Raw genomic sequence first — 25,398 nt, forward strand, 5'->3', positions numbered from 1 at the left:
TAAGCGCAATTCACTAATTGAACAGCCAGACCAAACACGTCTTTATTCACTGTGTGGAATTATCGGTCAATTGCTAATATTGGTTGATTCTGTTTTTCCCTTACTATCACACCTATTATTGGCTTTGGAAATGCGGTCGTAAAAGGAGCTATTCCAGAAAAGCAATACAGACGGCTGTTCGATTCATCTCGAGCCATTCCAAATTGACAGAAAGTGACCCTACAGTTGTTATCGGCTCTCGTGCCATGCTCAGTGAAATGAAAGTTACTCTTGATAATAAAAACCGATTTAACCTGCGCGGCGCCTTGGTTCTGCTAATTGTTCTAGTCGCAGGTGTTTCAAGTCAGAAGTCACGCTTCGAAAACAAGGCCTGCTGTGGGTTCAGTGGGAAAAAAGACATGTAGGACCTGAAAGGTTACTTGGATGAAAACAAAGCGTAGCAGCTCGAATGTAGCAGTAGAGTAAAGAGAACAGAATTCGCCATAACTTCGGTCGTGCTTGTTCTTTACTACCTGACGCGTGACATTTGAAATGTTCAAGGAATAAGATAAGATCGTTATTTTCAAGGTATTCCACCTCCTTCGTCTCCTAAAATCGCCTTGACGCAAGGAAGTAAGGGGATTACGCAAAAAGAGAATGAGATAAGGGTGGAATGGCTTCTAGAAACGTTCTCACTCCGGCACTAAAACAGCTTGCAAAACGTGCAGGCCAGGCACGATTTGTGAAGGCGTGGGCAAGATCTTCACTCGCGCGCATTTTACGTCAAGGCGAGGCCGGACACGTGTGCCTGTGTCAATTTTTTACAGACTTTTATCACCTGAAGAGACATTTCTCTTCAAGGAAAGTTTCTCCTTTCGTGTTGAGAGACGTTCATGAAGTGAGGGATTAGAAAGATGAAAATTTAGGGGTCTGATGTTTGTTTCATGAAGCTTAAGCTTAACAAAGCGTCGAAGACGTAGTCTTTTGGAAAACTTATTTAAAATTAAAATACATACATGCTAATTTCTATTATTTATTAAAATTGATGGCACATCTTTATATAAAGGTTTCTCTCCTCTTGCTTTCAAATAGACAATTCTAAAGGGTCTCTTCCTGAGGTCAGCCTGGAGGTGAAACTGTTCTACTGTACGGAGGGGGAGAAGGTGTGTACTTGAGTGGGGTATCAAATGCACTTGCTACAGTTAAAGTGAAGATTTTTTTATACCTGCTCGCCTGTCTCTACTGTAGGGTATACTGTTATCAAAACACTGAAGAAAATAGACTGGGAAGAATTTTTTTTAGAACCCCTCTCATCACACGTTACTAAGATGAATGGACATCTCTAGTCTCCACCTCAGACGTTGGTCGTGCAAGAAGTCTTTCAATAAAAGGAAAAAGGATTCTGTGAGCATGATTAAATACCCGTTAATCTGGGACTAGTTTCTTCAGAAGAATAAAGTCTCTTGTTTTTTTTTTTAATTAATTTTTTTTCCAAACATGGTAGTGGTTTTATGACAAGTATTGCTAGCTCACTGGATAAAATTAGACAAAATAGTCGACCTCGTCGTACTCGTTTTTAATGAAAGATCAAGATTATTCGTTAAGAAACCAATCCTGAAGTGTCCTGATCTGGCTTTGGAATCTCCGATAAAGTCGTCCGACGTTTTAAACTGTCGCAATTTGATAAATAATTCAAGGTTGCCCAAAACCCGTTTGGAATCTCCAAATAATAATTGGCGCGAAGAAATAGACCAATCAAAATAGGCTAAATTTGCGCGCCTTTGCGTCATGATTCCACGTGAGTAGAAGTCGCGAAACAGTGACAACGTCGTAGTCGCGTTAGTCTTACTTTCCTCGTTTACTTGAACTGCTTACGGTATGAAGCGAAAGGGTCGAGCTGCTAGTGCCTCAGCGACTTCACCTGAAGGAAAAAAGACAAAAGTAGGAGGTGAAAACGACCCCGAAACTTCTACAACGGATAGTAGGATGGTTGACTTCAGCACGCCAAAGAGAGTTGCTGAAACGCTTCTTGCAGTAGCGGACCTGGAGACCTTTTTCACAGAAACCTGGGAAAAGAAACCTTATTTCGTTAAGCGAGCGAATACAGACTTCTATGGAGCGTTGTTTTCTAAAAAAGATTTGGAAGCCATTTTGAAAAAGGAAGAAATACACTTCATTGAAGACATAAACTTGAGTCGCTACGTCGAAGGGAAGACGGAGCTGTTGAACGAAGAAGGCTCTCGCATTAACTCGAAACACATCAAAGCCACTGGAGTTTCTGTGCAGTTTCATCAACCAGACAGATTTAAGGTTTGTGTTCCTTTATATATCGTTGCACTTATTGTTCGGAATGTTGTGTTTTCCCCCACGCTATTTTGTGTGAAAACCTCTGGAAGACTTCGATGGGTTGGATATAGACGTTTTTACAAATGTCAATAAAGATTTATATGGATTAAGCTACAAGAGCAAGTTTATTTCACACAGAATGTTTTTAATGCGAGGTTTGAGTCATTTATTTATGCCTATGACTGTGAGAAGCAACTCTTTTTTTTCATTCGTTTGTTTAATCGAATCTGAAGGATCCCAAGCGCCCATTTATCATGAATTGTTTCATACGAGACAGGCTTGGTTTACCACTGTTTTCTGTGCATTTCTTCCATAGGACGAGATTTGGAGATTGGTAGAGTCATTCGAGTCGTATCTCAATTGTCTCGTTTTTGTTGACGCATTTGTGTTCCAACCAGGATCACAAGGGCTGGCTCCGCAGCATGATGATATGGAGGTCAGTACAAGGGAGGTTCCAATTTTTTACCAGGACTTCCCACCTTAATGATGGCGAGAATCTAAACTCTCACCTTTTTTCATTTTTTATTTTCACTATGAGCATCACTGAAAAAGAGGTAATGAGGGTTGAATTTTGTCGGGTACCTTAAGAAAAAGATTCAACTCCTCTCCAACCAAATACACATCATTTTCAGGGGGTGCTGTTTGAGATTGCAAACCACTTTTTATCTTAATTTCATCACCCTTATTTAGCTAATTTGGGGGAATACCCACTGCTGCTTTCAAAGTTTTATTTTTTCTTTAATTTATTTAGACATTCTGACATTTCCACTCCTTCAAGAAAAACTCATAACTCAGTATTTGGGAATAGGTCCTAGTTAGTTACATTTTATTTCCATTTGCAGACCTTTATCCTCCAGACAGAGGGGAAAACCAAATGGAAACTGTTCAGGCCTCTGCAGGAGCTCTCTCAAGATGCTAGTCCTGACTTGGAACTGGAAGATATTGGTGAACCAACTGAAGAATTTGATTTAGAGGTATAACACTAAAAAATTGCAATTACCAATACCTTCCAGGATGATAGATTTCTGTCCATGCAAGTTTAGTTACTGTTTGTGCAAATTCAAAACTGGCACCTGAGCTGTCATGTATGTGTTCATAGAAGCTGTAAATACTTTCTGATCCCTCTTTGCCTAACAGGTAGGTTTTGTTGATTCTAAGAAAAATTTATTTAGAAGAGTTCATGCTTCAAGGAGAATCTTGAGGAGAATTGTTAAATAAATAAATAAATAAATAAATAAATAAAGAAATAAATAAATAAATCTTGTAACCTTTATAAGCGACTTTTTGAGGCAGGGAAAAATCTACCAGGGAAGGTTGCTATTGGTGCATTTGATAGCTTCTAATGTATTTGGTTACAGTAATATTCTCACCCCACTAAATGTTGGTAGGATGAAATTGTACTTCATACCCAACAATCCTCATAGGACTTAATTTCTGTGCTTGTACTTTGAAATACAACTTATTTGCACCGAGTGTCTTCAAACAGAAACTTAAGAAATCAGTGGAACAAGACAGAGTTAATCAGAAAAATATAGCTAAGAATCAATGAGAACTCAAAATAAATTTAGAGGCTGCAAGCCAATCAACTCAGAAAGTTAATTATGAAGGGATGAGATGTTGAGGCCACTACATTGACTTAATATTTTGAAAATTTTGGTTAAGGGAGATAAGGTCTAATCTCTGAAAGCTGGTTTTCAATCCTAAAGACGGTTTGCAAGTGTGGTGCAATGGATAGCACTTATCTCAAGCAGAAGGAACTGGGATTGATACCTTGTGGTGGCAACTTTTTTCTCTCTGTCTGCTTTTTTCCCCTTTTTATTCATCTTCTTCAAAAGCATGAGCATTTTTTTCCATTTTGCCAAGAACATCATCAGTAATCATACGGTAATCAGCATGTGAGAGGCCAATGACAAAAACACAGCATTTTCTTTCCTTTTCCTGTTGTTGAAAACCAGGGAGATTTTGATCATTCCCGAGTACAGCTCATTGATTTTAAGTTCTTTTGTAGTCAGATGTCCAATTTGGATGGGAAAAGTGTGTATACGAGGCCTAAAAATATTGAAATGTGAGATAGCATATTGGCTCAAACCTTTTGCATGCAGACTTAATTTCAGCCCATTGTTCCTCCTTCAATGAAATTTTTGGATCTGAGATAGTAAAACCAACCAAAGCATAATGAAACAATTGTTTTTTGTTTTGCATCTGATTAGTTGCGGGAGTGACACAAGACTTTTACAGCAAAACAAAAAGCAATCCTCTAGAATCCCAGATTGCTTTAAACAATGACTCTAAATTTTTCTACGTAGACCATTTAAGTTCTTAAGGAAGGCATTTTCCTCTCTCTACAGCCTGGAGATCTCTTGTACTTCCCTAGAGGGACTGTTTTCTTTCCAGTGCCAGTTGAAGACAAAGATCATACAACTTATTTGGCACTGACCACATTCCAGGAAAGGTAAGGAGATAGGGATAAGAATAAAGTTATAAAAGGTTTTTTTTTGTTTGTGTTAGTGATGAAGAAATACCTTACTTACACTTCAGTCACTGTACTTGCAGGAGTTAAGTAGTGTCTGTTCTTGTTATGAATCAGCCTAATCAGTCTTTCTGTGAAATGGAAAATTTAATGCTGTTTTTGCTCCCAACTTTTTCCCTCTTTACTGTAGGTTCATTTTAAACATTTCTATTTTTGCCTTGAGTTCATAGTGACATTCATAGACAACAACTTTAAAAAATTATTTTGTAGTTTACCTTCAAGGAACTTGGGCACCAATTAACTCAGTCTTTTGATTTTTCCTGCATTAGTTCTTGGGGTAATATGCTGACAAGTGTATTGACTAAAGCTGTAGAAAAAGCTATGGAAAGTGATGTGGAGTATAGGAGAGGCCTTCCAATTAATTTTCCTTTATTTATGGGCAATGGATTGGTAAGCATTGTAGTCTAAAATATATGTAGTAAATGACTGTACTGATAAATAAGTTCTATATAAAAGTAGTAATACCCAATATGGACAGTGACTGTTTTTCTGTCTACTGATTCTAAGTCAGATATTTGGAATTTTAAGTTTTATGAATGGGGGTAAACTAAAGAGCCTCACCAAAAACCATAGTGAAGGATTAATGAGTATTCCAGAAATGGGATTGAACTTGGACCACAGAGTGGTAGAATTTTGTTTTATAAAACTTATAATGTTAAAAATGTATTTTGTTGACAAACTTCCAATGAAAATAGTTCTAACGTTTTAACTCCCAGATCAAATTTGTATTTCTCCTTACTGTCAACTGTACAATTCTTATAATGTTAGTTCAGATAATTTAGGATTGGATCAACTAATTATCCCCCAATTGATATTTTTCTTTATTCTCATCTCTTATTTCGGTGATAGTGTGTTGATATTGTAAAAAGAAATTCTGTCTTGGTCACTCATGGGAGTTAAAGGTTTAATTTAGCTTTCAAACTATTAAACCTTAAATGCAAACCAAGATAAGATATTGCAATTGTTGCTTTAGTCAAAATATGGATCTTTATGGTCTTGTAAACTTTTCAAAGTTTTTCTAAGTTTGCTAAGTTAATTAAATGGATTAAACCTGTTTTGGGTAATTGGGTTTCATAAATTTTTGAAATAGCCATCTAAAGTAAATTAACTAGAGAAGGTGGCGACCTAAATCAATTTATTTATCATCAGAGTAAAAATTTTTGACAAAGAAGGTAGCTGTGAGGGGTTACCGGTAATTCTTACAGACTAGGAAGCCATATGTAGACATTGCTAGCCTCGTAGGAAACCATGTTACCCCTTAACACCCAAACATCAAATTGCTCATTCTCCATGCTGTTCTCCAAATTTTTCCAAGGTTTTTGACAAGGAGAATCGTAAAAATATCAAGAGCTTTTGCTGGTGATCATTTTTTGGTTCTCTTGACCTTAATATGTGATTCTGGGTGATATTACTTGTTAGTCGTTCTTAGAGGTTGAAGGGTTCATTTGTTTTCATTATGTTTACCAATAGCATGATACTGACTCTGATCAAGATCCATCTGAGCACAATGACAACCAAAAAAGTGATAAAGAAGAATCTCCCATGGAAGCAGCTGCAGATCCAAGAAAAGCTTTCAACAAAACCTTGATTAACCTTGTTCATGGGCTGGAGCAGCATTTGAGTCCTGACAAAGCTGTTGACAACTTGGTGTATGAGTTCTTTAATGCCCGCCTTCCTCCCTATGCAAAAGACATCAAAAAAGGCAAGAAAACAACATTTTCATAAATATATAAATATATCAAAGAGGCCACAAATACAGTGAACCCTGCTGTTTGACTGCCCAAGGGGAAATATACTTTTTTCTTTTTTATGTCAACATAAATTCAAGCAGATAATTGATTAGGATAAAGAAAGACATCAATTATTCAGTTATTAGTTGATCCATTGCCAAATTCTCCAAAGTAACATCATAAGAATTCTATGACAGACAGCCAGAAAGAATTAGTAATGAGATCTGATGGGGAATGTTAACAAGTTTTTTTTTTCAGTTCATATTACAAAGGTATTGACTTGATCACCATTCTTTTTTTTTTTCTATCAAACAATTTCTGAAAGTAAGGTTGAAATTTAATTTTTCTTCAATTTGTTTTTAAACAAACAAATATATCTAAAATTAAAACTGCAATATAGAAACCACATTTGAAGGCTAAAAATGATATTAGGTCGACATCTACACAGACTGATAAGGAGAATTTTGTTTCACAACAACCACTGATATCTGCTAATTAAGGTTAAACTCACACATACAATATGCAATTATATGATGAGGTTGTGCATGATTTCATGAATTGTCAAAACAGAGGTCTGAGTTATAGGTTTGGGCAGGTAACATAGACACAAGGCTTGATGATGCCTGATACATGGGACAACCAAATTCAATAATTGTTTTATTAAACATTATTAAAGAATATGCAAAAGAAGACACTTTTCTCTGGGTTTGCCAAAGTTTGACAGATAATGGGCTTGGAAACTAGGCAGACTTTGAACTCCACATGATAGCCCAATATCCGTTGCAGATATTGGGTTATCATGATGAGTCCACTGATTGAATGCTTTCAACCAGTCATATTTTTCATAGTAAGCCTATCATATAATAATATTCTTTAAACTCTTTCCATCGAATGTGAGATAAATTGTGCAGCAAGACTTATCAAGTCCAATGTGCAAAGAGTTTCATCATGTTGTGTCCACTGATTGAATGCTCCAGTCAGATTTTTCACACTAAGCCAATTGACTAATGATATTCTTTAAACTCTTTCCATCGAAAGTGAGATAAATTGTGCAACAAGACTTATCAAGTCCAATATGTAAAGAGTTTCATAACTTGATTTTCTTTAAATTGATGCGCCGATAGTGTCACAGAACCCTTTAAGTATTGCCTGCAAAGGTGACTAGTACACAGGAATCTGCATGTACAGCACAAGGGCAGAAAGTCAGGTTCGGGAACTTTCAAACACGAACTCCAACGTTCATTCGGCACCCCAACCGTCAGAGAACTTTAAAACACCCTTTATGAACCCCACATGTTTGCTCTTAATGACATCCACTCGTGATCTCGGCAAGTTGAATGAAAAGGTAATTCGATTTTTCGGCGCTGCATTTGTTTTCACTGTTGGATGGGAGCCCCGCCGAAAGGCAGGGCAATGAAAAATTAGTCTATAGACTCATTCTATTGTTCTCCTCCACGGAAATCTTTAGTAAAAGGCGAAAGATTTATACGAGCTGAAGGAAAACCAGAGTTAATAAATTGAGCGTCCAGTCGGACATAGCTTGAACATTAGGTGACAGGACATGTGGGTCAATCAATGTAATTAGTCACTAGATAACGCATGCGCTTTCTAAGTGCACAGATGAAAGATCAAAAGCATCCCTGTTGAGGATTTGTTTATATTTTTACTGATTTTTTTTATTTTCTCGTATTCAATTCATATCTCTTTTGCTTCGATGTTGGCTATTAGTCGAATAAACAGACTTTTACATGATCATTTTGACGTGCAAATTTACTCTAAAGTTTGACTTTACGTGCGTGTGCGATGTGCTTATCGTTTCAGCGTGGCGAAATTATATTAAAAATCTCGCATCTTAAAACTTGTGCTTGTATTAATTCGCTTATTTTTGGCGCACTGGATGTCGTTTTTTTATGAGCACGATCAGGTTTCTGTTGTTGGAATGAAAGTGGCGGTGTTATGTGTAAGTCTGTTAAGTTATTTCATTTGATTCAGTGTTTTATCTTGAAGGTAGTGATTTATTTGTTATTTGACTGTTGAGATACACAGAAACTTTGCCGGAATCTTTAACTCGTGACAACCCTTCAGCGACCCTGGAAGATGTTGTACGTGAGCAAAACAGCCCTGAAAGGAAATTATTTATAATACTTCATTCTGAGTTCACTTGTTTCCGGTGAAATATTAAGTTGACTTGGGTGCTACAAAGCAGATAGGTGATGAGTCGCTTTTGTATTTTTTCTACTTCGACTTGTAAACCAAGTCGATACAAACCCATCATGATGAATTCAAGACAAATTTCTTTTCGTTTTTGAATAATTAGTTTTGCGTCTATTGTAGTAATAATATAACAAAGGGATTATCATAACAACTTGACATGCTTGACAAAGGAAAGCGTAATGCACCTGCGTACTAAGTGACCTCTGATTGGCTTAAATAGTCGTATCGAACTTAAACGTCTAAGAATCATTAACCATATTGATGCGATTGTAATATTGATTCATATGATTTTTAGACGCCACTTTTTGCATACTTACCTGACGCGGGAGGCACCGTGATCAAGTAGGCGGTCCTCTCAAGGCGAGGCCCTTTCATTGCACTTCGACTGGGTTGACCCTTGCGATTATCCCAAATTTGGATAACTCGAGCGTATAATTTCTGGTAGTGGGGACCTGCGTTCGCGCTCGTCCCCTTCATAAGAAAGTATTATGAAAGTAATGATGCATTTTCCCGCAGGAAAGAAGAAGAGCACCCCCACGGACGGAAGTAAAATACGGATTTTACACCCAGACCATGTCCGAGTTATGATCGGAGACTTGTCGGACGGTGTCGCTGGAGCTGATGAAAGTGACGAGGATGTGTCCCAGGCAGAAGAGGATGGGGAAGAAAATAGTGAAGAGGTATGTGTAAAGGGAACCGAAGAATAGCTCGCTCGCTAAAGAAGCGTTCTTCCGCTCTAATAATTATCCAACTGTATTACTCCTCAGAGAAGGCCTTTTTAATTGCTGCTACGATGATTTGTGCTTGCTCTCTCTCTCATTTTCAGATCAAGCCTTGCCATGTGTTCACGTTCACATTTATAACCATTTATTGGACAGATCTCTCAAAGAAGGTTAAATTTAAATTGCGGGTGAAACAAACGCTAAGCAATTTTATAACGCTATACTGTCGTGGAACTGATATTGTTCGTGGCTTTAAAACTGTGCCGACACGTTGAGCGTTGCGTGACTCAACCGAGTAACCGGCTAGAACGCTGAGACTGAAAGTTCCCGTTTGGGCATTCAGTGAAAATTTGTTTTTTGATTAGGAGGAATCGGAAGAGAGTGAGAAGGAAGACAAGAAAGGCTCGAAGAGGGGAGCAAAGGAAGATAAACAAGGGAAAACAGAAAAAGGTAAAGCGACAAAACCGAAGAGCAAGAAAGCTGAACAAGAACAAAAAGGCGATGAAGAAGACATGGAGGACGAAGACGAAGAGGAAGGGAGTGGAGACGAAGATGACCCCTTTGACAACAAGGAGGGAGGGGACGAGTACATTTTGCTCCTGCACTCTTACGATAATGACAGAGCTACGCATATGATGGGGAAGAAAACCGTAAGTATCGAAAGCTGTATGAGACATATCATCCCATACTCATTTTCAACTATTGGATCAAAGGATTCGGCTCATTATTGGAATTAAAAACTTGCGAAACCTTTTATCGTCGAAAAGCACGGGAACAGTTAAGTGCAAAAAAATAATCGCAGCGAAGTGAATAAACGCTCACAGAACTTTGAGCCGCGGAAAACGTTCAGGGTCGTTAGGTGGAGCTTCCTTTTTTTTTTTCAGTGTTTTCCGGCCGATATCTCTTCGTTAGCCCCTCTCCTACACACAAATAGAGAAATATATTATTCTCGCTATTTTGTGACTTCGTATTCCCCATAAACGTGCCTCCATTATCACTACTATTTTTTTGTCTTGGCATCTAATGTTATTTTTGTTTCAGTCTTGCTCAACACTGAAGTTCCCCATTCGTTACAAGGGCGCCTTGCGTCAGATTTCAAGCGAGCGTGACGAGTTCATCACAGTAAGCAGCCTAGAACTTCCCGAGAAGGAGCGACTGTCAATGGTCAAGTCATTATGGAACGAAGGCTTGTTGGAATTGGAGTAGGAGGGAGTTCTAGTTGAAGTCAAGTCAGACCACCGTTGAGTTGGACACGTATGCGTTGAGTTCATTCAAATATTTTAAAACGAGAGGATTTTCCATGCTAACCACAAGAAATAGTTATCGTTGTGTTCTGCGTGGTACACATACTACTGTTGTCAAAACTGAGAGAAAATCTGTTGTGTTGTGAATAACCAAACATTAAGGCTTCCTTAAAGAGTCTCAAACTGTCTTCAGTTCGGTTATAAAGTTGATGAATTAAAAAAGGAATAGAAGTGGAAAACGACGTAAGATGGTAACATTTACAGATAAAATTGATATGAGTTAAAGGTCCTGGCTGTATTTGTCTGTGTTTTGACCCGGAATGCCACTTTCATACACACTCAGTTATCCTGAGGCACAGTTCTCCCGGCAGATGTTGCAACGCCATCACCTCCCTTCTGGGATGTTGTTTCTTGTGTCTATGTTATTGTTTTAAGCAAGACGTGTTTGAATGTTGTAGATACTTCATAAAGAAGTTAAGGAAAATAACTGTTCGAAATTAATTGAATAAATAAAGGGGAAAAAATTACTTTTATCACGATCATGTCAAACTCAAGCTAGTGGGTGGAGTTGGCCCTTCAACAGGCAACAGATTTTTCAAAAAAATGATGCCATCTTGAGAATTGATTACTGCTCTCTACAGAATTGATATTTTGAAGTGGAAACTTGAGTATGTCAATTATCAGTGTATCAAATGCCTGTAGTAAATAATATTATTGTTTTTTTAGAGGGCACGGTAACGAATCCTGCAATCTGATTGGTTCTTTACCCGGTCAATATTTTCCTATCTCTGCCCACGGGCCACGGTAACGCTTTCGTGAATCGCCGAGTACATCCCAACTTTCGTTGTCATTTTTCATAAATATACCTCGTTTTCCGGCTGGGCAGTATTTTAAAGCAAACAAGTCGGTCACTACCTCAAGCCGATAATAACTTATGAATCCTCTCTTTCTCTCACTCAGATCACTTTGGTTGACAGAAAAATATTGGTTTCAGAATGAATTTGTATAAACAATAGTGTCATTACGTTGGTTGACAAGCGGCCTAAAAACTGTCTGCAATTAATTTTAATCGTTCACAAAAAGTACCCAGAAAGTTAAAAAAGGTATTTGGTTACAGTTAAACTGAACGATGGAACTTTCATTAATTTAATATCTGAATTTTCTCGAGAAAATTGTTAGTAGAGAAAGAGCGAGCCAAGTGTTAATTTAAGTTCTACAACAAATATAGGCTCCCGGTGAGTCTTTCCAATTCCGTTCAATTTGGACATTTGTACCGTAAATTACACAACAGAAACTAAAGTAATTTTTTGAGAAAAGGCCGCATTAAATTCCCTTGTGTCTCGTTGGAGTGTGCCGTTCGAATTTAGTTTTTGTGAAGGAAAGACCAGATTTATACACGCCATTGCAGCAAACAGATGAGCAAGCTCTCACAACTTCAAAATAAAAAAATTGAATTTACTCACAATTACTTTCCTCGCCGTTTACTAATTGAACAGAGGTAAATCTTCGTACATGAATGAATCGTCGATGAGAGTGAATAATACTTTCCATTAGATCATTGTCTGATTTTGAAGAAAACATTGTCGTGACAGTCCTTGCTAAACTAGTTCCGTTGTTTTTCAAATGCTCTTATGCTTTTTTTTTTCTTATGCGCTCTCTAATCGACAGGTGTCAGATTGTGACAGATACTTGTAAAATAATGTTTCAAAGTTTGTTTGGAAGCCTTTAAATCACCTTTATCGTTACGGAAATGAAAATGTTTCGCTGAGGCATCTCTCTTTAATTTGCTTCACCTCTATTTTAACTACCATTTACTCGCTCAAAAATTGTTCAGTTTATGGAAGATCTTGCCGTATTTACAGCCCTAAATCACTCAGTTCTTTCGGAAAGAATTTCGTCAAGTTTAAAAACAATAAATGTTATTTACCGGCTAAGGGTCGGTCCGTATGGTGAAAAACTGTGACCTCGGTCTTGAAAATGCTGCCCTCGGCCTACGGCCTCGGGCAGTATTTTCAAGACCTCGGTCACAGTTTTTCACCATACGGACCTCCCAGCCGGCAAATAACATATATGTATAGGGAACGGAAAAATTGACTTTCATGGGCCCTTCTTCATTGCCTTAAGGAATCATTTGACTTTATTTCTGTCCGCAGATAACAGTTTCACTGGACATCATTCAACTTCATGAGACATGATTTAACAACTGCACTCTATCCACTGCCGCAAGACATCGTTTAACTTCAGAAGACGTCTTCCACATCGCTGGAGCTCAACCACGTTATTCGATTATTACGTCATTGACACGCGCATTCTTAGTTAACATTATTAACTCCTTTGATAAAACGAAACTATGTTGTGCATTCCCAGCTTTCTCACGTAACGTATTGTTGCGTTAGTATCTCGTGCATTCCAAATTATCTCCTGCAATTGATTGTCTCGTTAGTATCATGCCATTCAGTTTTCTTCCGCTTTTTATCTCGCGCATTCCCAGTTTTCTCTTGTATTCTATTGTTACAACAGTTTCTCCTCCATTTTAAGTTTACTATTGTCTTCGCTTGCTACATCACTATCTCTGCACTCGCATTTTTCTCCCGTAATAGATTGTTACGTTAGTATTTCGCACATTCTTGATTTTCTCCTGTAGAAGATTGTTTCGGTAGTATCTTTCACAATGTCAGTTTTCTCCCGTTTTTAGTTTTTTGTGTGTGTGGCATCTCGCGCATTTTCGGTTTTCTTCTGTCACGGATGGTTACGTTTAGTTTCTCACGCATTACCGGTAATTGTGAAGAAGAGCCCCCCAAAAAACCTGTCGGCCGACTGTCGGCCGACAGTCGACCGACAGTCGGCCGACAGGTTTTGCCTGAAATATAGGCTACCTGTCGGCCGACAGTCGGCCGACTGTTGGTAATGTGTCGGTAACCTGTCGGTAGCTTGTCGGTAGCTTGTCCGTGAAACGTTAACACAAACCTTAATGTTTTCTCTCGGTTTTCGCATGAAAACGACATCCAACATGTTTAATACGTTGACAATTGACTTTCAAGATTTGGTGGCTCCTAAAGGAGCCGTTTTGTGCGTGGTGAAATATACAAGATATTTCACTCGTAAAATCGTGCCGCGAACCTCATTGGCAACAGCTGCCCCTCTCTCCTCATGTTGCTCATGACCGGGATGTAGCGCCGAAGTCTTTTGCGACAGGCAACCTCCAGATCTCGCATGGATTGAACTTCTTGGTCGCGGAGGACGAGGTCCAGTTCCCTCAAGGCGACCTTTTTCAATTCTGCTATCGCCACGAAGTCTCGTAGTGTGCTCCGAGGACAGCCTGCAAGACGGAAGGCACAGGCCATGCTGCATTTGTTCTCTTTCATTGTCTGGAGAACCTGGTCATATCGTTCGTGTATGTTGGCCAGGCTGTGGGTGCTGACGCGTATGTCTGCCGTCTGCTGGTGTTGCTGTTGTGATGCGGGTGGGTCTTCTTGTGGCGCGGGTTGGTCTCTGCGTCGTACCTCCGCTCGGAGTTCTGCGATGACCTTCTTTGCGTCTACGAGGCGCCTCTCGAGGTTTTTAACGACCTCGTCCTTGTTCCGCACAAGGTTGGCTAGCTCTTCAGCCTCTTTCTCGCGTTCCTCTAGCAACGCCGTCAGCTCCTGGTTCTGTTCCTGCTGGTTCTGGAAGGCCTGACCCACTCTTTTGTAGTCCTTTTGCAGTGACTCGTATTTTTTCTTTAGATCGTCGTGCGACGTATCTGCAGGCTGTTGACTGGAGGCTGTTGACTTTGATATCTTTTTTCTTTTCTGAGGCGGGCGTTCATTACACGAACAGTGCCTACTGTCGCCGTGGCAGACGCCACACTTATTCTCACAGTGAAAAATAGAATGGTCGCCGCTGCACACTGTACACTTTAAGATTCTCTGAGACATGTTGTTGTTTGCTAACTATTACGTCGTAATGATAATAATTTTTTAACTAAAGGCTTTTCAACGCTATCATCGGATCAAGTAAACAATAACAATACATACTTAACATACCATAAGAGGCCGCGTTGCATTGTTGGGCGATTTGAACGAAAGTGTTTGTATTGATACGTAGCTTATGGTTTTCAGAGTTTTTGGCCGAGTTTTCGATTAAATTATCTTCCCATGCGATTCTTAGATTGTCTGCTGTGTTGTAAATTACGCAAGTGATATATCCTATACGCATCTGATAACATTTTGGAAGAAACGTTTCTTTACATACTACCAACTTTGCCGTCGATCGGTAAGTAGGTGAAGTCTGTCGAGTCATACATCACCATTACGGATTGTTATGTCACGTTAACTGTTCGTTTTTAACACAATTTTTCTTTTTTCTTAACCTGTCGGTAGAGTAGGTGAAGTCTGTCGAGTCATACATCACCATTACGGATTGTTATGTCACGTTAACTGTTCGTTTTTAACACAATTTCTCTTTTTTCTTAACCTGTCGGTAGACTGTCGGCCGACAGGTTTTTTGGGGAGCTCTTCTTCACAATTACCCGCATTACCAGCTTTCTTTTGTAATGGATTGTTACGTTAGTATCTCGCACTTTTCAAATATTTTTTGGAATTGATTGTTACGCGAGTGTCTAACGCAATCTGAGTTTCTACGTTAGTATCTTGCCTCTTTTCAGTTTCCCCTTGTAACAAATTGTTACGTCAGTATCTCATGTATTTTCAGTTCCTGTAACAGGCTGTTACGTCAGCATCTTGCGTATTCTTGGTTTTCCTTTGTGATGGATTGCTACGTTAGTGCCACGTGCAATCCCAGTTTTCTACTGTAATGGAATGTTACGTTGGTGCCTCGCGTATTCATAGTTTTCCACCCTTGTGATGAATTGTTACGTTAGTATCTCACGTTTTCTCTTTTTGTAATGGATTGTTACGTTAGTAGATCGCGCATTATCAGTTTTGTCCTGTAATGGATTGTTACGTTATTACCTACAGGGCCTGTAATAGCTTATTACGTCAGTATCTCGCGTATTCTCAGTTTTCCCTTGTAAGGGATTGTTACTTCAGTATTTCGTGTATTCTCAACTTTCCCTTGAAATGGATTGTTACGTGAACAGCTCGCGCATTCTCAGCTTTCTCTTGACATGGATTTTTACGTTAATATCTCGCGCATTGTCAGCTGTTCCTTGAAATGGATTGTTACGTTAATATCACGTATTCTCAACTTTCTCTTGAAATGGATTGTCACGTTAATATCTCGCGCATTCTCAACTTTCTCTTGAAATGGATTGTCACGTTAATATCTCGCGCATTCTCAACTTTCATGAAATGGATTGTTACGTTAACATCTCGCGCATTCTCAACTTTCTCTTGAAATGGATTGTTACTTTAATATCTCGCGTATTCTCAGTTCTCTCTTGAAATGGATTGTTACGTTAATATCTCGCGCATTCTCAGTTTTCCGTTGAAATGGATTGTTACGTTGACATTTAGGCGCATTCTCAACTTTCTTGAAATGGATTGTTACGTTATTTTGCCGCGCATTTTCAATTTTCTCCCGTTTTTGTTTTTCACATTAAGTATCTCGCGCATCTTAAGTATTGTCCTGTCTTCGGTCATTACGTTTAACAATTGGTTCATATGTCAGCATGCGTTCATGGAGATATGAAGCACGCGGAAAGTTTGGAGAGCACGAAACACGAGCAACTCTAGCTTCTTGAGTGCTCTCCAAACTTCCCAAGTGCTTCATATCTCGATGAACGCACAGATGACGTATGAACCAATTGTTTCATAACATTATCAACCCGAAGGAAAATTTTTTTCTCGAGGGATGTTTGCTGACGTCATGAGCATGCACAATAGGAATAGGAAGCACGCTCGCGCAATTGAATTTGATTAGACAAAGTTACTAGCTATGTTATAATAGTGCTTAGCGCATGGTAATTTTCTTCCTGTTTTCGATTCTTACACTTTATTTTTTTCAGTGAAATGAGGGTAAATTATGTGAAATGACAATGATGCGAAATGACGATGAATGCTGCCACATGACAAGTAATGATGGACGATGAATTAGATCAACTGACGGTAATTGAAGTCGAGTGACGGTAAATGACGGTGATAGATTTGTAATGACGGCGGAAGATGTGAAATGACTGTTAATAATGTGAAACCATCCCGGACTCTTCTTCCGCTGGAAACTTTATTTGAAGCAATAATATTAAGTCAGAGATGGGGTGTGACACTCCGAATTCCGTTATGATCATATGGAACCCCGGGAGGACAAATAACCTGGATAAAAAATGATATCTATGTAATAAAGGTCTCCGAGCAATTTGTTGCCACAGTTTTGAAATGTTTGTATATCAGTTTGTATGTATATAACTAGTAGGTTTTGACAGAACTGTTTTTATTCTCTCGGTTCCTGACTCATGCTTGATCTGAATACATATTAAAACCATACTCTCAAAGTAAAGCTCAATGCCTAACAAATTCCCACAGCCACCACTTAAGTCTAACAAGTTTGAGACATCTTGAGCACACAGCACATGCTTTTTTTGATTCCGTCCAAAATCTTTAAGGACTGTTATCCAAGCTCTGTATTACCGTGGAAAGCAACCTGTGGGAGAATTTTACGACACCCTTTCATTTATTAGACGTTGTAATGAACAGTTAAGCTACGTCACAACTATTTCCGGATTTAATGGAATGTTTCCATGAAGTGAAACTCTTGAAAATTAACTGAGAAATTACGTGCACTATGACGATTGGTGAAAAATGTATCGTTTCTTGCACGGGTAAACCCAAAGCCTTTTTTTTCAAAGCAGTAGCATAATAACCGTCGTGGTAGATTGGGAGGACACCTGAAAACTTTTCGAATGTTTTCACAACACCCCGAGCGGGTAAAATGGCCTTGTACAAACCGTTAGAAAGTTCACTTTGCTGCTTATGAGGGTAGAAAAATACGTAAGAATAAATTAATAATGAAAAAGGATGGAGGAGATTATCACGGATTGTAAATGACGAATTAATTTGTTTGGGTCGTTGGGATAGACAGGGAACTGGAAACTAGGAAATGATAACTGACGAATTTCCTATTCGTTTCATGATATATTTGTGTCACCTTTCACTAAACTATTAGATGTCCATCTACATTATCATTTGTGTAGATCGTGGAATGAAATATTAAGATTTTTTACACCCGTCTAGACAAATCAAAGAAGAACTCACCTGTTGGATGGAAGACGTTCGCGCACAGATTGCAGTTCATCTGAAAAAGAGAAACATTACAGACATTTTAATGACTTCATATACGACAACCTGAAAAGCATTTTCCTGCAGTGCTACAGGTGCCTTTTTGCAGCCACCTTGAAAATTTTTTCCCAGTAGAAATCGTTGATGACTTGTTGATTATTCTGTCATCCATTAAATCCACTGCACGGGGAACTAGGTAATGCAGCTCCACCATAGCTTTACCTGTTCCCACCTTCCACAACGAGGACAGGGGATTGGACTTTGGGATACAAAAACTTTTCATTATGACTAAAAAATTGCGACTAGCTGCAAGCAGGCAAATTCATGAATAATTTTAGAGATGTTGGTTGAAGCACCAACTACACAAATCAGATGCAAGCTTTAGTTAAGTTCCATAAAATTTGAGATTATTTTCACATATTACCTGTGTTGTAAATACCCAAACAAAATTTACACTGGTATTAAAGGATACCAACCTTTGGCAGCAGAAAGGCATCCTGTTGCCATAGCAACTTGTAAAATTTGAGCAAATCTATCCATCGACAACTGGACTTGTTGTGCAATGATGCTGTGACTAAATTCTACAGTTGCTAACTTGTCTATGAGTTTTTTCATGTCTTGAGAGAGTTCTTTCAGATCTGTTCCTTTGATAAGATGCTGACTATCTGACTCATCCATAACTTCTCCAGGTTCCAGTTCCATTTCATCTTGTGGATCTTCTTTATCTTTACCAGCCAGTAGAAAAGCTTGAATTATAGCCAGGTGAAGCTGAGAGCATAACACTCTAGAATCCTTATACACATGTAGGTTGCTTGTGAAGCCATTTAAATGTAATGGCATTAATACTACCCAACGCAGTAAGCCTAATACAGGACCTATGGGGAGAGAAGTGGACTCTGGGGGAGCTACTGATCCTCGCAAACTTCCAACTGTTAGGAGATTGGAAGGACAAGTCATAATACAAAGTTCAGGGTTTTCACTGACCCAAGATGCTACAACTCTAAGGAGAGCCAAGGGAGGTCGATTTGATGACCCAACTGATAAGCTTTCACCTGAAAACAAAAGTGGCATGTTAAAAGCAGGAGCAGTCATTATAACTGTGCTGTCTTGGATTGAAAGCTTTTATTACAAGGATTCATTGTTTTGTTGAAAATACAGAGAGAGAAAATTAACTTGTTGGTAAGAAGTTTTAATCTCAGTAAACTAAATACACAAATTAAAGTTCCTATATTATACCACATCGACTATATATTGAAAAGGAACAAAGTAAGAGTTTGGATGAAGGACAGAAGCATAACAAAAAACAATTAGTGGTGTAATCTCCTGCCAAACAGGTTTTATTCATGATTGTAGCTGCCTTGGTTTAGTTTAGGTTTATCACTTCTTACACAATTTTTTTTCTCACCTTTCTGATTATCTGAACTAACAACAGGATACAAACTAATTAGCGCAATCATCAACTGACAGGCCATCTGTGGGGAGTGACATGCAAGGGTCTGAAGGAATGGCAGTGAAGCTGGCACAAGACATGTGTAGTCTTCTACAATAGATGATGTCACTTTTAACACTAGACTAGGCAGGTGGTGATGTCTCTAATGAAGAAAAGACACAATCAGAAAAAAGGCATGCATTGAAACAAAAACAGTTGAAAAGAGGTGCAACAGTGTTTAATAGAGAATTTGAAGGAATGTCACAAGCCAGGACCAAAGGAAAGGTTTGAGTTCTCAGTTAGGAATGTAAATTTACTCCCTCTCAATTTCTGATTCAATGTTCAGCCTACTGACCTATGGGGACCTTGTTGATTGATCAGGGCATATTCTAATTTCATAAGTCAACTGCACAGTTATCACAGGGATTGATCAGTAATGTCAAAAGTACCTTGCACTGAGACAAAAAAAAAGAAGATTATAATGATTTGTGATATGAATTTCTGAGTTTGGTCTTGAATAAAAAAAAAAGTGTTGTTTGCTCAAGAGAGCATAACACTGTGGTTCTTGAAAAACCAATGAGGCAAGCTCAAAGCAATGATGAAAAGCTAACCATCTAACCTCAGGATTTGTAAGAGCACTTGAGCCCTTTTCAAAAAAAATACACCATCATTTTTTTCTGCCAATTACAGTATACAAAATCAAAATTTGAATTGTTATAAAGAAGTCTTGTTTTCATCTTTAAATAAACAATATGAGGAAATCTTTTAGGCCAGCTTTGGGTGTGTAGAAGGGAGAAAAAAAAGAGGATTGAAAAGTGATACAAACCTGCATCCATATGGCCATTGATTCTAACAAAAGGTTGCATTGCAATGCCACAGCCATAGAGATTAGCTTTGTAAGAATTTCAACTTTCCTTTCAACCTAAGAAGTTGCACAATTCCCAAAGGAGAGTATAAATTACACATAATCAAAATGAAGTTAACCATACAGATTGAAATATTGTACTTACTCCTTTAAATGCTGTGGTGTTGTATACATCTTTAGCCTTTCCGTTAAGTGTTCATGCAAGGGTGGTACTTATTTCAAAATTGTATTTCTTAACTCACTGACAACAATCAACAACTGCTCTATTCTATCAAATGTACATAGAAAAGCCCTCAGTCAATAATTATTACTATGTTTTAAATTATCACCTGATGTTCATACAACAACTTGTGTATTGTTTGAAATGACACAAAATTTCAAAAACAAATTACCACAGTGACTATAAACATTTATTCTTTCTTTGACATGAATCCTACCTTTCCATCTTTGATATCTTGACTTGATATTCCAAACAACAAATAAAACACTCCGCATCTTACAATATCAGATGGTTGGTCTTGAAAGCAGGAACATATAACTTCTAAGAGCTGAAGTTCCTGAATGGCAGACAAAGGTTTTGAGCCAGAACCTTTGCTGTGAAATATGTATAAGTCAACAACATCGTCAAGAAATGCCGAGAGATAAAGTCCTGGGTTTGGAGGTGTGTCTGGTGCATAAGCTTGGAAATATTTCTCCAACATAAGAATGACATCTCTACTACATTCTGGAAACTGAGAACAACTCAAAAGGTGCTTGACATAAGAAACTTTCCCAGGAATGTCTGCCTTCCATGATGCTATATCTGTAAAATAAATAAACAAAATCAAGTCAGTTGATTGTGTAGTAAAAGATTCATCTGGTTGAGAGTATAATAATTCTAAAAGTGATTGTTGTCAGCAGACTGATGTTTAGACAACCTATATTCTAGTCTGCTAGGTAAGGATGGGCCGATACAGTTTTTCGGAATCAATATGATACCAATTACGATACTGATATTACTACTTATACTGTGACCTCAGTGAGTTGCATGGTAAGTCATGTGATTTGATTGCCAACATACAGGGTTATAGAGTTATCTTGCACTGTTAATGTTACGCAGTGTTCAGTACTCTACAGAAGAATGAACAAGACGGTCAAAAATTTAAAACTGGATTAATGACCTATTTAAGTTGAAACTCAGTTTTTGATTAGTTCACTGTTGCAGCAGTCACACACTATTTAGATGGTACACTGCAGCGATCATTGCCCAATCTTGAGCCCAGAGTCTCTTTGGCTCCTTGTCAGTAGTTGGTCATGAGAGTGAGATAAAGTGTGGGCAGGTCACATACAGTATCATAAACATCAATACTTTTTGCTAGTATTTAACAATTGGTTCATACGTCAGTGTGCGTTCATTGAGATATGAAGCACAAAGGAAGTTTAGAGAGCACGAAAGATGTGTAAGAGTAGCTCTTGGCTACACCTCGAGTGCTAGCTTCTTGAGTGCTCTCCAAACTTCCCGAGTGCTTCATATCTCGATGAATGCACTGCTAATGTATAAACCAATTATTTTATAACATTTTCAACTTGATGGGTTAATATTCCCTATGCTACACTTCAGCGAATTGATAATTTTGTTTCAGGAAAACATTTCTCTACGCTGTAAATGATCTTGTCTTAGATTGGTCAAAAAACTGACAGCTGAATCCATGTGTGTAAATGAACTTTATTTTCTGATTGAATACAAAATTCTCGAGGGATTTGTTTGCTGACATCATGAGCGTGCACAATAGGAATATGAAATATGCTCATGCAATTGAATTTGATTAGACAAATTTACACACTGTGTTATAATGATATTTTCTGAGTAGACTTTGGTATTGCTGGCATCTAATATTTGGTATCACTACTGGCCCATCCTTACTGCTAAGAATGGTAGTACTCAATGGGATGTCATGAGTGCAAAGGTAATTTTTCCATGCAAAATGTAGGACAACAAAGGAAAAAATTGCGTGTTCATTTGCCATCCTCTGAAGCCAGGCCTGTGTCTAAGTCATCTTCAGAGTCCCAGTCCCAACTTTTGTTAAGGTTGTATATATTCCCGTTCGGGATCATTCTAGGCCCAACAATTCGACTAAATGATCGAATGTTTATCCTGAGTTCGAACCATTGCACCAAAGTCAAATCAGGCGACACTGACATTTACCGACCAGTGCAAGACTTGAATTTTAGCAGTCTTAAAAGGTATTGATACAGACAAGCGGGGGATTATAGTAGGTCCAAATCAGCTTGAAAGTTGCGTATTCTTGACCTGCTTTACTAAATAAAGTTAAGTATGTATGTATGGATCGATTTCTTAAAGATATACCTTAACCCTGAAAGCTGTACCCTCATAAATTCAAAATAGGTTGCAAGACACAAAAGTGGTTCTTTTCTGATCTCCGATGTCCGTCATGGGCGTTCACTAAATTTGAAGCTCGGCCTTTATGCACAGATGCCTTCGTATGAGGTCATGAGGTGAACACGTCATTTATCACTAAAAAATGTACAGACACAATTATACGATGTTTTTACACAATCTACTGTTTACTTACTCCAAGTGTCTTCTTCATATTCGTTCATGGTGGGGAAAAAAAGAAAATTTTTACAGGTCCTCTTGTACTTTATCCCTTGGCGGCCATGTTTGCCTAAGCAACCTGGCTTTTCCATTGAAACCGAGTAAACTTTGGGCCAGCCAGGCTGCGCAAAGCCTCGCTTTAGTGTTGCCTCGTTACGGGCCAATGCAAGTCCAATAGGGTCAGTTAATGTGCAAAAAGCTTCTCTGAAGTTTACTGAACTAAACACTTGGGCATGATTATTTTTACAACAAAGTTTAGCCATTGTTCAACAAAACCACGTCCTAAAAAGTCCTCAATTTAGCTGAATCTTGCATCTGAACATTCATCTTTGTGACAGCGTCAAGAGGGCTTGTGTTTGAATCCATGTTATTAATGAGAGATGGGTATATCACTCCAGTCGAAGTGAGAGTCGACGCGGAGCAACGAAGGGTTTTAGTGATATTTTCCCCAACGGCGCCAAAACGAGGTGTAACCAGGAAGAAAAAGAAAACAAAGCTCATGGCGACGCGGGCCAAATACCTACAGCCTGGATAAGGCTGGATAAGATAACTTGACCATCTGTGATGACTTTAAAATATGAGAAAATGCGATGTCTAAAGACAATTTATTACATGCTTTTCCATAGCTCACAAAAAAAAAAAGAAGAAACCCCAACTCTCCTTTTCTCCCCCCCCCCCCCCAAAAAAAAGAGAGCAAACTCAGAAGATGTAAACTCTACTTAAATTGAGGCGAAGGCTTTAAAAAATCCTTCTAACTCGTTCCTCATCGAATATATATCGATTGATGAACTGCCTACGGAAGCTAATCTAGCTGCCGGGCTGGCTGGATTAATAACTTGTTTTAATTGTTCTCCATACATTTCCTAGGGTGCAGACAAAAATAATTTGTTGGTGATCGTTTCCTATATTCTCATGACTTCGATGCTTGATTCAAGAGTGATGTTGTTGGGGGAAATGAGATGCTTAACCAGGGACCACGCAGCAAGTTTTTGAGTGGGGAGGGAGGGGGGGCTATTTTTGGCTCCGTTATTTTTGTTAAATTACTTTTTGTTTACTTTATTTTTATTTTTGCAAAACAGTGGGGGGGGGGGGCCAAAGCCCCCCAGCCCCTCCCTCTGCGCGGTCCCTGTTAACACCCTTAAAGGTCAAAGAGTGGGGAGTATAGTTTCAGAGAAACTTGACAAAATGTAAAGGTGATTCTGTAGTCTGATCGTCGGCTTACAACAACTTTATACTTGAATTTGATTATGACTTCCGCTCAGGTTGTTGAAACGTCATTAACCTCTACCGACAGCAGTCCTTCTCAAGAATACACTCACCCAGACTGGATCAGAAAACACTTAATGTTCAACCCCCGGGTTCAAACCATTTACTGTAAAATGATAAGGGTAACCCAAAACAGAGCTCTATTTGTCCACGGAGGAATAGTGTTACAGAGCACATAAAAATTATAAATTGAGTGGCAAAAGTGATCTAGGATTGGTTTACTTTTACTTTACTTTACTCTGTGATTGGCTTTTAGAAATATGCACCGCCATCTCAACCAATCAGATGCAAAACTAAAACTAATCCCGACTTCATCATTGGAAAACTATAGGTTTCAAAATAGACCGATCAGGACGATCCTTTGAGATTTTCTTCATCAAACAGAACTCAGTTATTTGTTGCTGACTTCAACTTTATAACTTCCATCTCGTCCTAACTTGAGGAACTCCACAGTTTCTGTTTTAGAATTTGGAAAAGGGTAAAGAACAATTAAAAGCAAACCTTTTTAACTTTTTACCGTTATGTTTGCCCCTTTCTATTGCAAACAGGTACTCTGTGAAATACAGAACTACCATTATCGTGCAAACTACGTTGGAAATGACGTGGTATCGCCACTGTTTACTCCTCCACACTTTCAACACGGCAACATTTAGGTACATCGCTTGCAGCCACAACGATACAGTGTTAAAAAATACATCTATTGCTAGACCAGTAACGCAACGAGCCAAGAATTGCCAGATGAGACTCTCAAAGTAACCATGAGGCGTTTGGAAGTCATCTGGGTACATGAAATTGTACAATTGGCTGAATCCTACCGCTGACACTAGGGCGTTTGCTTCGGTTAGGACAAGTTGAATGCTAACGTCTGCAACAAAACGCATACTTCGAGGGGTGCGGGTTATGCCTGCTGGAAAATCTCTTGGGCGTGATCTGCAGCAGCGAGAGAGTAGTTTGTAGGCGTATTCCCAGATGTAATCCCTCATGGAAACTGTTAAGCGCTCTATGAGGTCAACCACAGCATGACCAGCGCCCAAAGCGACAAATAACCAAAAGTTTACCAACTCTGCCTGCATAACACGGAAGACAAAAGCTGCTGCAGTATATAAAGTACCTATCAAGAGGTGCAAAACTCCAGGGTGAACTAGGTTGAACTTTGTTACGGCGACATTACTAATCCGTTGTGATTGTTTTCCAGTTAAACAATCCGAAATTGAAATGAATCCGTTTCCGGGAATTCGGGGAATGTAATGTGATACACGAGCA

The 25,398-nt window shown here is 38.7% G+C and overlaps 3 protein-coding genes and 2 non-coding genes across 6 annotated transcripts; 2 read left to right on the plus strand and 3 right to left on the minus strand.

The window, feature by feature from the left end:
- The first annotated feature begins 443 nt into the window (after positions 1-443).
- Positions 444-11,048, plus strand: LOC113672030 (ribosomal oxygenase 2). Of its 2 annotated transcripts, none has more exons than XM_027188301.2 (11): positions 444-567; positions 1,072-1,142; positions 1,228-2,289; positions 2,642-2,761; positions 3,168-3,299; positions 4,674-4,777; positions 5,125-5,245; positions 6,326-6,557; positions 9,316-9,479; positions 9,887-10,171; positions 10,563-11,048. In XM_027188301.2, exons 3-11 carry the CDS (start codon positions 1,858-1,860, stop codon positions 10,725-10,727), a joined length of 1,755 nt encoding a protein of 584 aa, XP_027044102.2. In that variant the 5' UTR covers positions 444-567; positions 1,072-1,142; positions 1,228-1,857; the 3' UTR covers positions 10,728-11,048. The 2 variants fall into 2 exon arrangements, with proteins under 2 accessions (XP_027044102.2, XP_089036862.1); XM_089180736.1 differs by having other exon boundaries at positions 9,890-10,171.
- LOC113672061 (U5 spliceosomal RNA) lies at positions 7,977-8,097 on the minus strand. Its single transcript, XR_003446302.2, has one exon. It is a non-coding gene; the product is annotated as a U5 spliceosomal RNA (small nuclear RNA).
- Positions 9,109-9,272, plus strand: LOC113672059 (U1 spliceosomal RNA). Its single transcript, XR_003446300.2, has one exon. It is a non-coding gene; the product is annotated as a U1 spliceosomal RNA (small nuclear RNA).
- A 2,531-nt stretch (positions 11,049-13,579) lies between the features above and the next one.
- LOC149041643 (uncharacterized) lies at positions 13,580-14,760 on the minus strand. Its single transcript, XM_089180737.1, has one exon. The coding sequence runs from the start codon at positions 14,680-14,682 to the stop codon at positions 13,861-13,863; it is 822 nt and encodes a 273-aa protein (XP_089036863.1). The 5' UTR covers positions 14,683-14,760; the 3' UTR covers positions 13,580-13,860.
- Positions 14,761-16,913: 2,153 nt separating this feature from the next.
- LOC113672051 (integrator complex subunit 15) lies at positions 16,914-22,999 on the minus strand. The gene is made up of 7 exons (XM_027188328.2): positions 22,847-22,999; positions 20,711-21,075; positions 20,235-20,330; positions 19,385-19,571; positions 18,456-19,031; positions 17,956-17,995; positions 16,914-17,344 (listed from the first exon to the last, which is right to left on the minus strand). The coding sequence occupies exons 1-7, from the start codon at positions 22,959-22,961 to the stop codon at positions 17,302-17,304; spliced, it is 1,422 nt and encodes a 473-aa protein (XP_027044129.2). The 5' UTR covers positions 22,962-22,999; the 3' UTR covers positions 16,914-17,301.
- Between the last annotated feature and the right edge of the window lie 2,399 nt (positions 23,000-25,398).

Source organism: Pocillopora damicornis, chromosome 8 (genome assembly GCF_964200805.1).
Source record: "Pocillopora damicornis chromosome 8, jaPocDami1.2, whole genome shotgun sequence".
NCBI lineage: Eukaryota > Metazoa > Cnidaria > Anthozoa > Scleractinia > Pocilloporidae > Pocillopora > Pocillopora damicornis.